The 15779-nt window shown below is 45.3% G+C and overlaps 1 protein-coding gene across 1 annotated transcript in view; it reads left to right on the forward strand.

Moving 5' to 3' along the window:
• The first annotated feature begins 2645 nt into the window (after positions 1-2645).
• The window catches only part of LOC110299699 (cocaine esterase), a 29663-nt gene continuing 16529 nt past the window's right edge, over positions 2646-15779 (forward strand). Inside the window, exons 1-12 of the mRNA XM_021169466.2 lie at positions 2646-2774; positions 5413-5617; positions 6346-6487; positions 10679-10812; positions 10902-11160; positions 11960-12058; positions 12326-12466; positions 12606-12659; positions 12885-13029; positions 13434-13571; positions 14411-14483; positions 14906-15070. Of these exons, the coding sequence (XP_021025125.2) occupies positions 2702-2774; positions 5413-5617; positions 6346-6487; positions 10679-10812; positions 10902-11160; positions 11960-12058; positions 12326-12466; positions 12606-12659; positions 12885-13029; positions 13434-13571; positions 14411-14483; positions 14906-15070 (1628 nt within the window). The 5' untranslated portion in view covers positions 2646-2701. The remainder of the gene's footprint in view (positions 2775-5412; positions 5618-6345; positions 6488-10678; positions 10813-10901; positions 11161-11959; positions 12059-12325; positions 12467-12605; positions 12660-12884; positions 13030-13433; positions 13572-14410; positions 14484-14905; positions 15071-15779) is intronic.

The following is a 15779-nucleotide window of genomic DNA, read 5'->3' on the forward strand; positions in this document are numbered from 1 at the left end:
TTCTCCTTGTTCCCTCAAAGCCAGAAAATCCTCCCCTCACTACTGTTCTGAACAATAAATCACTCTCTTAATCCTTCCCTAACAGCTTTGAATCTCCCTTGCCCCTTCCAACCTTTATGTGGTTTATAGACATTAGCTCAGTTAAAACTCAGGAAGCCACCCAAGCAGGACAGTAACTACCTCTGACTCAGCAACTGGGTCACGCTCCTCCTCCCAGGGATCATGTCATAACAAGTAGAGCCTACTTTATTATCTAGAGCATTAATCTGGACCAAGTATCTGCCTGCAGATATCTATACAGACTCCAAACATGCCTTCTGAATCATTCATCCCCTCATTGGTGGGGGAACCCTAACTGCTAAGGGCTCACCTATCATTAATAGCACACCAATTTATAATTATTGTAATCTACCTCTCCCCCACCCCCTAGTGAGCAGCTGCTCTCCATTTCCAGAAGTGTAGCATCCCCCAGCCTTGAGTAGGCTGTCTCAGACATTGCTGCCACTGTGAATGAGACCACCTGGGGTGGAGCCTTCCGACCTAGATGACTTTATTGTTCTGTCACCTGCCACTGCTCTGCTCCAAGATGCAGCTAGCAGCTACCGCTGAGAGGTTGAACCTGTCTTCCTGAGATATTCCTGAGATAGTCAACAGCCTGTGGACTTGGCGACCTAATGCTAACAGCTCTGACAGACTAGTGCTAACAACTTAGCAACAGAGCATCAAGAAGCATCAAGCATCAAGAAGCAACAAAGCATCAAGAAGCCTTGAGTGGCAAGGGATAGGCTTTCCCTCTATATAAGCACAGACTCTTAGTAAACATTGGGCCTTGATCAGAAATCTGTCTTGGTCTCTTTACTTCTCTCCTATACAGCTCCGGCCTCCCACTCCCAGTTAGTGTGGCCACAGGGCGATTACACAGAAGCACCGGGAATTTAATTCTGTCATCATTAGCCTTGGAAATTCTAAGGTTGATAGAGGAACTAAATTCCCAGCCATAAACCTCTCCTCATCACCCTTTACTTTCTCCTTTCTCATCTGAGGAAAATGAAAAACCATCCCTAAAAGGAGCTACCTTATATCAGGGCTGTCTTATTAAGGGTGGAAAAAAATAATTTTACCTGGAAAAATTTGCCATTTTAACAACCCTCCACAACCAATTCCATGTGGGCTATAGTAGCCCCTAGTGCTCCTCTCACAATTAAAGAATTGTCCCTTGTCAGAAATCTCTATTTCTGTCACCCAGCCTTGCCTCGAGTGCCCCAGGGACACATCGGGACCCTGTCCTTCTCAATCCATCAAGAGAGAGGAAAGTCTGACAAGGATTGGTAGATTGATTTTACCCACAAGCCACCCATCAAAAAGACCAAATATTTACTGGTTATGATAGAGACATTTTTTAGATGGGTAATGGTTTTTCATGAGTATCTGAAGGGGGTGATTTGCTGATTAATTAAAGCCACAACCAGGCATCTCATCCATCCATCCCTAAGCTCATGTGCCTACTTCTTGAGCCCCATGTGTGCTAGAATATGCCTGGGTACTTACTGGCATCTACCTGGTGGCTCATGTGCAGATAAATAAAGTATGTCGCATCTGCCTTAAAAAAAATGATCTGAGGGAAGTGGGTAGGAAGGGAAGAAGTGAAGGAAAGTGAGAGAACATGAAAAGGAAACCAGGTCTGGAGACATTGCTCAGTGGTTAGAGCACTTGCTGTGCTCACAGAGAGTTCCATTCAACCACATGGCAGCTCATAACCGTACTTACCTCAATTCCAGAGGATCCAACACCATTTTTGGGCCTCTGTGGGCACCAGGCACATATAAGGTATATCTACATATATGTAGGTAAAAACCTTACATGTAAAACGTAAATATTAAAATGAAACCCTTTAAAACTAGGAAGGTAGGATATGTACTAATTGGGAAGAAGAGAGATCATGGGTGAAAGATGGAATAGGGCAAGAGAAGAAGACTGGGGGAGAATGTGTTTTTAAAACATTAAATACATGTGTAAAGTGCCATAATGGAAAATTATTATGTAATTTAAAACGCACAATAAATTGCCACCATTGCAATGACTTTCACTAAAACAGTCATGGCCTCCCAGGGAGGGGTATGTGTGGACTTAAGATGATCACTGTAAGGGAGGAGGGACCTGAATGCAGACTCTGTGACTCAAGAAGACAAGGAGTTTTGGAGAAAAGGGTGGTCTCAGAGGACCCTGTGCTTGCCCATGCTCTCTCTTTACCAAGAGCATGATTCTCAAATATTCACACAGCTCATCTGTGGGAAGCTCACAGTACACACCTCATTGGGAAAACAACCGTAGCATCTGTCCACAGTTACGGCTTTCTGTTCCTTGCTTTCTACCCAACAGCCACACTGGGCTTGTGACTTCAAGGACAGGAAATGCTATGACTCCAGGTTTGAGGTGAGAGTTGCTGCTGTCTAGAATAGCTCCCGAAGGTGTGCTGTGCCTCGAACGGCCAAAAACAAGAATATATACACAGCAAAAGACAGTTTGCCCCACCTGCTGAGCCCTGGCTCCTACCAGTTCCACCTAGTGAATACAGCCCTCCTGCAACAACTTCGCCCTGCCCACCAAGTTCCCGCCTACAACTCTTAGGGTCCAAATATCTGTCTGGGCAAGGCATGCAGTGAATCCCATAGCAGCACAGACACGGGCCTGAGAGCTGATCATGTCGCTGGTCATACCTCCTTTTTGGCTGACTGCGGTAGCCTGTGGTCTTCTGTTTCTCCTCCATGTGCATGGTGAGATGCCCTAGGTTGGTGATGGGGACCAGAGACCAGAGTTGCCTTTTTTTTTTTCAGAGCCAAAGACTGAAGCTATGGTAGGGAGGGTGGTAAGGAGGGAGGAGGAACAGGTAGAGATGACAGAGTGGCAAAGTGACCTCTGAGCACACAGAAAGTCAGTGGTGCCTAAGGGACCAGCTCATTATGAGAGGCTCTGAAGAGCACCGGGGATGAAAGAAATACAAAGGGACAGATGGGGCATTTCCTTCCTCTGTATGTGGCTGTGCCTGTGACTGTAGCTGCTATTGACCCTTGGAGTCATAATGAAATTAATCATACCTTTATGAAGTCGTTTATTTCTAGATGTTTTACCCCCTGGAACAGAAAAGCATCCTGGTATGCTCCAAAATGGCCCTTAGAAAGCTTCCTGACCCTCCTTTATATAGTTCTCCAGCCCTAAAGATAATTGCCAAACTGAGAGGCCCAGGTTCCCTTCCCCATTCTCTGACCTTTGGAAAAGGCATAACTTGGCTTTCAAGGCAAAGAGCATGTGCTCTGGGCCTGCCACAAAGACTTTGGACTTACAAGAAGATGAGCCAGCAGGACATTGGGCACAAGGTCTGATGCCTCTTACCCAGTGGTGATCAAGCGTGAACCATGCTGATCTCCTGCCAGGCCACAATCAGATCTACCGTACGGAGACCATATTGGACTTCACACTGTGATCCCTGCCTGATGGTGTCCAGACTTGAAATGCCACCAGGACCTTCTGGGCAGGACAATCTGCCCTACTTCCTTTTGGCTTATTTGAACATTCTTGTTTGGGTTCTGGGTTCAGAATTACTAATAACTAGAAGGGGGACAGAGTTGTGTCCCATCCTGTCTCATACATGATAAAGAAGATAGGTGTAGGCTGCTATGTTGGCATCTCCGTGTAAATAGCATGCTGGATGAGACAGAAAAGGCAAGAGGCTTTTCAGTTGCAGGCGAGCTTGGGCTACATAGCAAGAACCTGTCTCAGGAAAAATAAAAAAGTTAAATGTAGAGATGTGTAAAAACAGAATCCCATAACAATTTTAGCATTGTTACTAAACAGAGGTGGGGGTAGATCTGGAAATAAATTTGGACAGAAATTCTTAACAAAGTAAGGAATTTGAAATATCATATAGTCAGATGACAATCCAATCCATGGGAATGGTTTGGTTTTAAACATAACATAGATGTTGTTTGTTGAGATTTAATTACAGGGTAATTTTCTACTCCTTTTTTGTTTCTCTTCATGGGCCCACTTTTTGCACATATGGTTATTATAAAGACAAGGAGACTCTTGAGAAGGCTACACATGTGATTAGAGGGGCATTATCCTTTCCCCACATGTATTCAGAATCTCTGCTTAGTAAACTCCAATTCTGTTTTATTTAAAAATATGTGCATAGATTTTTTTTTAATTTTTCACATATTGATCAAAAAGCACCTCTTTCTTGGTTGTGTTTTTCCTACCTCCTGACAAAAAGTATTCCAATACATGGGATTCTGTGGAGAGCATCTCTTGGTGGACAAAGCATCCTGTATGTAGCTTGACTCTTACCAGACCAATTTTAACAGGTTTTGTCTGTTGCTGTAGCAGTGACAGTTACTAGTGGCCCATTACCTCAATGAGCAATGTAGACAGATATGTCATGTGGCACCATATCCTGTAGACAGCATATTGCAGGGGTTAGGGACGAGAGCCTCTGGTCCCTGGGAGTGGCTACTTGATACCACACCAGGTAGAATCAAACATGCAATCCATATTTATCAGGTGTGGAAGGTTTTCACTCTTTTTATGAAAACAGGGCAGGTCTGCCAAATTCTGCTATGTTGGAACATGATACTGTGGAGACAAGTTGCCATGGAAGTGGGACTTGGTGGAGAAGTGAGAACCCAGTGGACTAGACAGGGGTGGAGACATGAAAACTTCACTCAGAGAGCCTCAGTGGATACCTCCCTATACCCTAGGCTTGGAGAATTGGGGCTTGGTGTAGTGCCCAAGGCAGAACCTAGGCTGAGGAAGAGGACCTAGCTCATCTCCCATTTTACTGAACACTGGGACTCGAATATCCTAGGTTTACCAGGATTATTAGGTGACTTTCAATCATGACTTTGCTCTTCAACCCCAGCTCCAACAGCCTGGTCTTTTAAAAATTATATTCATGTGTGTGTGTGTGTGTGTGTGTGTGTGTGTGTGTGTGTGTGTGTGTGCACGCGAGCGCGCTTATGTTGTGTATGCTTGTGTGGTGTGTGCAAACTATATGTGGATATGTGTACCTGTCAAACACAGAGGGCAAAAGAGAATGTGGGTGTCCCTTTTGCTCTCTGCCTCATTCCCTCCAGACAGGCTCTCTCAATGAAGCTAGGTTAGTGACAGCAAACCTGCAGGGATTCCTCTCTCACAGCACTTGAACTGCATCAAGTATAAAATGTATTATTGAGCTCATAAGGATGGATGCCCTTCAGTGAGCCTGGTTGGATAATCTGGTGCCTGGCAGTTAGCAGTATTTGGAAACCAGGATACTTGGAGAAGGCTGAGCTGAGGCTCACAAGAAAGTAGCAACACCCATAGTTTGAAGATGGATGATTGGACAAACCTAACCTTGATATCATATGTTACTCACAGGTGAAGACTCAGCCAGACCCATCAGGACCACCCATACAGGACAGGTTCGGGGCAGTCTTGTCCACTTGAATGACACCAGAGTGGGTGTCCACACGTTCCTGGGAATTCCCTTTGCCAAGCCACCTCTAGGTCAGCTGAGGTTTGCACCCCCTCAACCTCCTGAACCATGGAGCGGTGTGAGGAATGGGACCACCCACCCACCCAAGTAAGTTCTCCTGAGGCCCAGGGAACTTCAGGCCCTGGAATGGACAGGAACTCAGAACTCTGAGCCAGGCTTTCTCCATCTCAACCCCTCAGTTGCATTCTCCCTGTGATGGGGATATTCTGACGATGCCAGAGAGAGGCCAAGGTAACAATGGTTTCTTGGCAAAATTGCCCTCCACAATCAATGCACCAACCTAAAGTATCTAAGGCACCACTGGCCAAGAAACAAATACATGTCTTCCAAATGGAGACTCTGGAAAAGAAGACAGTTCCTTGAGAGTCTGAATATGAGAGCAAGGATGTCCCACCACCCTGCTTATTAGTGCAGCAGCTATCTAGGTTCAGCGCTCCGATACCAGGTCTCAGAGAGCACAAAGAGAAGTTGTATCATTACATACACCAATAGTTTTCACAGATGGAGATGTCAACATCACGTTCAAAGAAGTGGGATCCAAGGCCCCCTCCCAATTGACAGCCTCAGTGGAAGTTTGAGATCGATACCAGCTATCCCAGAGCCTGTGATGGGAAGAGATTTTGGAGAGGGATCACATGTTATCAAGACACCGCAGGGCAGAGAGAGGTTGTGCCTCCTTGAGCAACTCAAATCTCACACAACCTACCAGAGGCCTGGGAGCTAAATACTGATGGCTGGGAGTGAATATATACTCAGGGTCTTTTTTTAACCACTGTATTCCATTTCTTGGAATAACTGTCTGTCATTGTTCCCAGGTGTCTACAGAATTCTGAAACCGTGAATGCAGAGAGTCTGGAGATGATGAATCTGAGCATGCCTCCCATCCCTATGTCTGAGGACTGCCTGTATCTCAACATCTACACACCAGCCCACGCCCAGGAGGGCTCTAACCTGCCTGTGAGTGTCAGGCTGTGGCCAACTTTGGGGGGATGGGAGTTCATTTGTTCAGGAAACTCAATGTGAGGCCTGATGAGAAGCTCCCCCTATCATATCCAGGAAGAACTTCTTTGCCTTGGCACAAACTAACCCCTGGGTATGGGGCACAGAGACCTAAAGACTCTGAGACGCCAGAGGTTGTGGCTCTTTAATCAACTCAAATCTCACACTACCTACCAGAGGCCTGAGAGCTAAACCCTGAGGTCATGCCAGTTTATTATCAAGGGTTACCCATTGTGCAGGTATGGGTGAGTTTTTGGTTTGGTTTGGTTTGGTTTGGTTTGGTTTGGTTTGGTTTGGTTTTTTGAAAGTGTCTCATTTTGTAACCCTGGCTGGTCTGGAACTTACTATGTAAACTAGACTGGCCTCAAATTCAGAGAGCTTTGACATCTGCTTCCAGAGTTCTGATATAGATACATATTTTATATTTTTATTTATATATTTAAATAATATATAAATTTTTAAATATATTATATATTTTAATATTTATTGTAAAACTTTAAAATATTTTTAAATTTATATGTAAAATATATAAATTGTGTAGTACATGTAAATATATATTTATATTATTCATATATTATTATATTAAATAAATATACATATTTCATTGAAAATAGATCCTCTCTCATACAATACATCCTGAACACAGTTTTCCCTCCCTCCACTCTTCCCAGCTTCCCCTAATCCTCTTTCCCCCAGATCCTCTCCACCTCCATTTCCCCTTCAGGAAAGAGCAGGCTTCCCAGGGGTATCAACCAAATACTACATAACAAGATGCCACAAGACTAGACACAAACACCCATATCAAAGCTGGACAAGACAATCCAGTAGGAGTAAAAGACTCCCAGAAGGCAGGCAAAAGAGTCAGAGACACCCACACATACTGTTAGGAGTACCACAAAAACCCCAAGCTAACAGCCATGACAGATGCACAGAGGAGCTGGTGCAGACCCATGCAGGCCCTGTGCTTGCTGCTTGAGACTCTGTGAGCTCATGTTAGCCCTGCTTAGTTCCTTTGGTGGGCTATGTCCTGTTCGTGTCCCCCATCCTCTCTGACTCCTACAGTCTTTCCTCCCTTCTTCTGCTAGGTTCCCAGATCTCTGAGAGGAGGGATCTGATGGAAACCTCCAATTTATACTCTCTGCATAATGTCCGGCTGTAGGTCTCTGCATCTGCTCCCATCTGCTGCCAAAGGAAGACTCTATTTTGACAACTGCACAAGGCACTGATCTATAATTATAGCAGAAGATCATTAGAAATCACTTCACTGATATTGATTGATTGGTTGGTTGGTTGGTTGATTGATTGCCGGTTATGTTTGGTTCTAGTTCCCTTGGACTCTAGGCTATCCAGTCTCTCATTCCTGGCTGCTCAAGTAGTGTAGAGCATGGGTTCCCTCACCTAGTATGGGCCTCAAGTTAAACATGGTCACTCCCACAAGTTCTGAGCTACCATTGCCCCAGCACATCTTGCAGTCAGGACAGATGATAGGATGAGGTTTGTATGGGTGGGTGGGTGGGTGCCCAGGTTTCTCTTTCCATACCTTACCTACTTCAAAGATACTAAGCACAGGGATGAAGGCTCCATGCAGGCACCAGCTCAAATTCTCTACATCCAAGGAGCTATGTAGATGTTGTCTTTGGCAATGGCATCCTGCTGTTAGTTTCCAGAGAGCAACTTTCTGTCCTAGCATCAGCATAGGTTGCTTAGAGATCTCTACAGGATCTCCTCAGCCAGCAACTCAACTGAATGCAACTCAGTCCCACCACTGGAAGCCTTGACTGACTACAAAAGACATCCAGTTCAGACTCCATATCCTCCATTACTAGGGGTCCTCACTAGGGTCAGTCACCCTCATAGATTCCAGGAAGTCCCCACTACACTAGGTTTCCATACCACCATTCCCAATGCTCCCCAATCCCAGCTCTCTCTCTCTCTCCATGTCCCCCACCTGGTCCTTACCACTCCCATCCCCACCCATCCCCCAGTCCACCCCCAAATCCATTCTATTTCCCTTTCCCAGGGAAGTCCATGCATCTTCCTAGAGCCTTTCTGTTTGCCTAACCCCTCTGGGTCTGTGGATTGTAGCTTGATTTTAATTTACTTAACAGACAATGTCCACTTACAAGTGACTATGTGCTATATTTGCCTTTCTGGGTCTGGATTACCTCACTCAGAATAATTTTTTTCTAGTTGCATCCTTTTTCATGCAGAGTTCATGGTGGTGATGGTGTGTGTGTGTGTGTGTGTGTGTGTGTGTGTGTGTGTGTGTTTCCCTTCCCTTGGTTTTGTGCTATGAGGTTATGTCATGTTTTCATGGATGCAGTTAACATCCTTGGGTTGGAATTTTCCTTCTGTAGGGCTTGATCTGTAGATAGGTATTGTTTAAATTTGACTTTATCGTGGAATATCTTGCTTTCTTCATCTGTGGTGATTCAAAGTTTTGTTGGGCTGGCATCTGTGGTCTCTTAGAGTCTCGTGAATATCTGTCCAGACCCTTCTGGGTTTTAGAGTCTCCACTGAGAAGTCATGTGTAATGCTAATAGTTCTGCCTTTACATGTTATTTGGCCTCTTTTTCTCGCTGCTTTTAATATCCTTTCTTTGTTCTGTATGCTCAGTGTTTTGATTATGATGCGGCAAGCAGATTTTCTTTTCTGGTCCAGTCTGTTTGATATTCTGTATGCTACTTGTACCTTTATAAGCATCTCCTGAAAATTAGGAAACTTTTTCCTGTTTTCGTTGAAAATATTTCCTGGGTCTTTGAACTGAAAACTTTGCCCTCTGTTTCTGTGGTTCTTAGGTTTGGTCTTTTCCCAGTGTCCCAGATTTTCTGGATGTTTGTGTCGGTAATTTTTTAGATTTAACATTTTCCTTCTCTGCTGGATCCATTTCTTTCATTGTTCCTTTAATGCCTGAGGTTCTCTCTTCCATCTCTTATATTCTGTTGTTGAAGCTTGCCTCTACAGTTCCTGTTTGCATGCCTACTTTTTCCTTTCCAGGATTCCCTCAGTTTGTGTTTTCTTTATTGCTTCTATTTCCATCTTCAGATCTTGAACAGTTTTATTTCTTTCAAAGAGGACTGTTTCCTCTTTGCTTTCTTTAAGATTTATTCATTTCCTCCAATTGTTTGTTCCTGTTTTCCTGGATTTCTTTAAGGGAGCTATACGTTTCTACTTTAAGGACCTCTACCTTCTTCATAAAGTTGGCTTCAAGGTCTTCGTTCACTGTTTCAGCTATGTTGGATATTCAGGACCTGCTGTGGCAAATAGCTGGGCTCTAGTGGAGACATATTGCCCTAGCATTGTGTTCTTATGCTGGTGTCTAGGCATCTGGTTTTGGGGTGATTATAAGTCTAGGTACTGATTTCTGAATTTGTGTTTGTTTGGTGGCCTTTGTTTTCTTTGGTTTCTGTCTCTATCCCTAGATTTTCAGAGTGCATGGCTGCATGCTACCTGTTTTACTGACATGCTTGGCTGGTGTGTTCACAGGGAATTCTTGCTGGTGTTGGAAGCTTGGGGAAGGGGAGGCCAGGGAGAGATGGTCTATTGCAGTGCTAGGGGTGACCCTGAGAATTGGATCTAGGGGAACAGAGAGAAAGAAAGTCTATAGTCAACCTACCTGGTCATCTGGTAGACTTTGTTGGTGGTTGCCCCTGAGTTGAGGGTTGGGTCCCAGGGATGAGATGGGAAAAGAAGAACATGGGGGATGGTCTGAGGGATCCACAGGAGATGAAGACAGGGGAGGGGAAGCTGCAGCTAGTGTTCTGTTGCAGCTCTAGGAGCAACCCTGAGAATTGATCTGGGGCAGAGAAGTGGAGAAGGTGCATGGGCAGCTTGCCTGATCCCAGGGTTCTGGTATTAAAGGCATGCATCACATAACCAGCTGAGACACTGATTAATAATCAGAAAAGACACTGATGAAAACACCCCCCTTTTATTTCATTTCAGAGTAGTGAGAGCAGTGGTGTGGATGTAGAGCCATTTAAAGAGATGGTACCAGGGCTCTGTCTGTGGCCCTGGTGAGGACATCCTGGGGGAGTTTTCTCTGGGTGCCTAGGTACATGAAGACAAAGCATTAGGTAAAGTAGGAAACACTCCGGGTGGAGCTAGAGCTGGGTGGGAACCTCCTAGCTTCTGACTTGCTTTCCACAGGTAATGGTGTGGATCCATGGTGGTGCACTGGTTATGGGCATGGCTTCCATGTATGATGGGTCCACGCTGGCAGCCACTGAGGATGTGGTGGTGGTCAATATCCAGTACCGCCTGGGTATCCTGGGCTTCTTCAGGTAAGCCTGGGTCTGGCCTGTGCTGTACAGTAGTGGATGAACAGAAATAAGAAAGCCCTGTGATTCTTTCTTTCCCTGCCACTTCTCAGCTCTGGAGATGAGCACGCCAGAGGCAACTGGGGATTCCTGGACCAAGTGGCTGCTCTAGGCTGGGTCCAGCAGAACATCGCCTACTTTGGAGGCAACCCTGACCAGGTCACAATTTTTGGCGAGTCAGCAGGTGGCACAAGTGTGTCTTCACTTGTGGTATCCCCTATGTCCCAAGGACTTTTCCATGGTGCCATCATGCAGAGTGGGGTGGCCCTGCTGCCTGGCCTTATCTCCAACACCTCTGAGGTGGTCTACACAGTGAGTATCTCTACCATCCCATCAATGACCCTGCAGCTTCAGCCCTCACCCTCTGATACTCTGGAAGTCTGCTCAGTGGGGAAAACAAGGAACATGGGCAATAGCTTCTTTCCAGTACTTTCTGGGAGACTCGAGGGTTAGAATCAGCTTCTCTCTGATTTATACAGGCTGAGTGTAGTAAGCATATATAAGCACCTTGTGGCTTCCATTATCCATCAAAAACAAACATGCCTGAGTTGAAGATGTGGCCCAGTAGATAAAAGCACTTACCTTGTTTATAAGAATAAGGACCTGGGCTCAGATGCCCCAGAAAACACACAAAGCTGCAAGTTTGTAAGCCTTCCCATGGTAAGATAGGAGGCAGAGACCCCCCCCCCAAAAAAAATCCCTAGAAAGTCACAAGCAAGATAGACTCTTGTAGGCAGGAGAGAAACTATAAAGGACCACTTATCAAACAAGATGGAAGGTGAGAACTAGCAACAAAATGGTGTCCTCTGGTCTTTGCACACAAACCATGGCATAGGCACTCCCAAAGTCACACATGAACACATATGCACTTGTGAGCACACACACACATACACACACACACACACACACACACACAGCTTATTTTTAAAGATGCTTAGGTAGAATGACCCCTCTGGCTGTCACATCTGGGGAGCAAGAAAATGGGAATTTCATACTTACTCTAATCTGCACAGCATGAAGATACTTGGGCACAGTGGCATCCAATTGGGATTAGGAAAACTCTTCTCCTTGCCTACTAGGATGAACCAACCCCTGCCTGGTCTCTTTACAGACAGTGGCCACCTTATCTAGTTGTGAGGCCATAGACTCAGAGACCCTGGTGCGCTGTCTGAGAAGCAAGAGTGAAGAGGAGATTCTGGCTATTAACGAGGTTGGGAGAATTGTGTGTCTTGGAGGACCTGGTCTACAGGATATGGGAGTCAGTCCCTACTAGTCTAAACAAATTACCTATGCTCCATGTTTGATATCCTTTTAATCCTGTGTGTATAATGAACACCAAGATATCCTAATAGATGTAGAATCTCTGCCAGGGGTGGGGAAGTATCCTGAGACAAAGAAAGGAGAGTAATGGTTACCAGTAGATAACAGTATATATACATGGATTTGATCTTCATCACTGACCTTGGATGTTCCTCAGGTCTTCAAGATGATCCCTGCCATGGTAGATGGGGAGTTCCTACCCAATCACCCCCAAGAATTGTTGACTTCTGTGGATTTTCACCCCGTCCCCAGCATCATTGGTATCAACAGTGATGAATATGATTGGCTTCTCCCCTTGGTGAGGCACACACAGTTCCAATTCCCTAGAAGTCTGGAGTCCCTATGGTGGGCAGTGGAAGATTGATCCCTATCCATCACACCTTGCATTAAAACTGTCTTCTGTCTCCCAAATTGTGGACTCTGATCAAACTATAAAGGAAATAACCACAGAGACCCTGCAGTCTGTTCTGAAGAATACAGCAGCACAGATGGTGAGACACCTTGAATACTGCCTCCAAGAAAAAAGATCTCTGTATAGATAGCATACCTGGAAACAACGTATGTATGTATATATGTGTGGTTATGGATGGAATCCCCCAAGAACTTAGACCTTTCCCCCTTACCCTATCACATCTCCAAACACATTCTTCACACAGAGGTTGCTGCCTCTCAAAACAAGAACCTGTCTAACCTCATTCTTCCTGATGTTGGTGTAGATGCTGCCTCCTGAGTGTAGTGACCTGCTAATGGAAGAGTACATGGGGGACACTGAGGATGCCCAGACCCTCCAAGCACAGTTCAGAGAGATGATGGGAGACTTCATGTTCATTATCCCTGCACTCCAAGTAGCACATTTTCAGAGTGAGTATACATATAATGGGGGCATTGGACCTCAGAGCCATGGGTCCTAGAACTCTGTAGTGTTTAGGTTCTTTCCCATGTCTGGATCATGGTCCTGGTACCAGACATCCAAGGACCAAGAAATACAGCAGTATTTCTTTCTAGTGTAAGAGCAAAATCTTATCCAGGTACAGATAAGCAAACAAATTTCTATTACTCTATTGATTTGTCAAAACTACTCAGCTGGGAAGGTCATGGTCACTGGTTAGCCAAGCACTTTTCCATAACTAGTCCTCCAGCCTGGAACCACCCATTTGACAATTGTGACACTAGATAACTTCATACCAATGTACCTTGTCACCAAGGGTTAGGCAGGAAAGCTCCAGGTAAGAGAATGTCATGTCACCATGTGTCCTCACCTCTAGGCTCCCATGCCCCTGTCTACTTTTATGAGTTCGATCATAAGGCCAAGTACCTCAATGATGTCAGACCACCCCATGTGAAAGCTGACCATGGAGATGAGGTGCCCTTTGTCTTTGGGAACTCCTTCTGGGGCATGCAACGTGAGTTTTTCTTGTTTTCTATGAGCTGAATGGGGTACCAGGTGGGTACCTGAGCTTCAAGTCCAGTAGAGAAAAATCAAGCTCTGGGAGAAGACATGATCAAGAGTGTACCATTTCCAGCTTAAAAGGCACACGTAGATTAGAATCTGGACCCTTCCAAGTATAATCTATTATTACATTAGTTACTTTTCTATTGCTGTTATGAGACACTATTACAAAGGCAACTTATAGAAGAAAGAGAGAATGTATTTGAACGTTCAGCTTCAAATGGAGAGAGTCCATGGGCATCATGGATGGATTAATGGCAGCATACAGGCAGACAGAACACTAGAGCAATGGCTAAATGCTTACATCCTGAACTATAAGCACAAGGTAGAGAGAGTGTGTTAGACAGAGGAAAGAGAGAGAGGGAGAGAGAGAGAGAGAGAGAGAGAGAGAGAGAGAGAGAGAGAGAGAGAGAGCTGGGATAGAGTGGACTTTTAAACCTCAAAGCCAACTTCCAGTGACATACCTCCTCCTGCTTGGCCATGCCTCCTAATTCTTCCCAAACAATTCTACTATCTGGGACCAAGCATACAAATACGTGAGCCTGTGGAGATTGTATCATCCAAGCCACCACACTTAGCCTAGAGGGAATGAGGACACACCGGGGCAGAAATGAACATGGAGGAATTCAATTAGAGGTGTGGGTGGCTCTTGGATCCTGGGTGGTAAAGGAGGAAGGGAAAGAAACCTGGAGTTCAGGGTCGGGCTGCAGTAAGAATGGAGACTGTGGAGCATATGTAGACAGCTGCATCAGGAGGCTGGGACCTGAACCTTTGTCTTCCCATTGGCTACAGTTGACCTCACTGTGGAGGAGAAGCTGCTGAGCAGGAGGATGATGAAGTACTGGGCCAACTTCGCACGGCATAGGTGAGAACACATCCCTTCCCCAACCTCCTCAGTGGTGAGTCCCTATCTAGGGCTCCATTTGTGATTGATGATCTCATTATCATGAATGGATAATTCATCACATGGTAGAGTCACCTCACCCCAGGGCACGCTTAGATATATTGTACATATTGGTTATTCATCATACTCCAGTGACCTGGCAGGTGCCATGGTACTGTTCCTTAAAATTTCCCTCTGAGACAGAGACATGAAACTGGTCAGGTAGTCTTGCCCCACATGGAACAGAAACTAGTGGGTGACACTTGTATCCCTGTACAAGGACACTTGCCCCATCAGCCCCCTCAACCCTTGGCCTAATTGGTTCACTGCCCTGACACAAATTAGGAGATCAGGCCTTGGATGAGAGTGACTTTCACCTTCTCTGCTGTGTGGCATATCCACAGGAACCCCAACAGCTTGGGTCTACCCTACTGGCCTGTTTTTGACCACAGTGAGCAGTATCTGAAGCTGGACACCCAGCCTGCTGTGGGCCGAGCCCTGAAGGCCAGAAGGCATCATTTCTGGACCCAGACTCTTCCCCAGAAGATCCAGGAGCTAAAGGAGTCTCAGTAAAATCACAAAGATCTGTAGTGTCCTGTGAGAGAAATGATGTGTAGGATTGAGTACATGTGGGGTCAGCCTAACATTCTTAAAGCCCACTCAGAATTCTTGTAGAGCCTAAAAATAACAAAAGCATTCCTAACCTCTAAAGTTGTCCATTTGGCCAACATGTACGACAACCTGTTGGTGTGTCACTCATTACTCAACATGTTGGGACACCTTTTATGAGACCCACTCAGTAAATGTCCCATGATTGTATAGATGTATGATATGTGTCCCAGTTTTCACATTCCACTGGGACAAGGCTCCCTCCTTACTCTCCTCATCTCTCATCCTCTCCTCATCTCCAAGGCTCAGATCCTCTTCAAATAAAAGAGAAGCTTTGGAAATATTAACTACATGGGGGTGGGCTATGTGAAAATCCCATGTTCTCTCTCAGCAAGACTCATTCCTTTGTTATTTTCAAGTAGCCAATAAAGAAACCTAAGGATGCAGAGTTCTGTTGTCTTCATGTGTTCCAAACCAAAACTTCACACATTGCAAGTTGAGCTCTGTAGTCGGTATCTGTGGCCCCTTCTGTTCAGAGCCTAAGACAAGAGAAGTACAAAAGCACCAGTCACACATGCTCCACTATGTTCATAGCAGCCTTATTTATAATAGCCAGAAGCTGGAAAGAACCCAGATGTCCCTCAACAGAGGAATGGATACAGAAATTAT

This window comes from Mus caroli, chromosome 8 (assembly GCF_900094665.2).
Source record: "Mus caroli chromosome 8, CAROLI_EIJ_v1.1, whole genome shotgun sequence".
NCBI classification, from domain to species: Eukaryota; Metazoa; Chordata; class Mammalia; order Rodentia; family Muridae; genus Mus; species Mus caroli.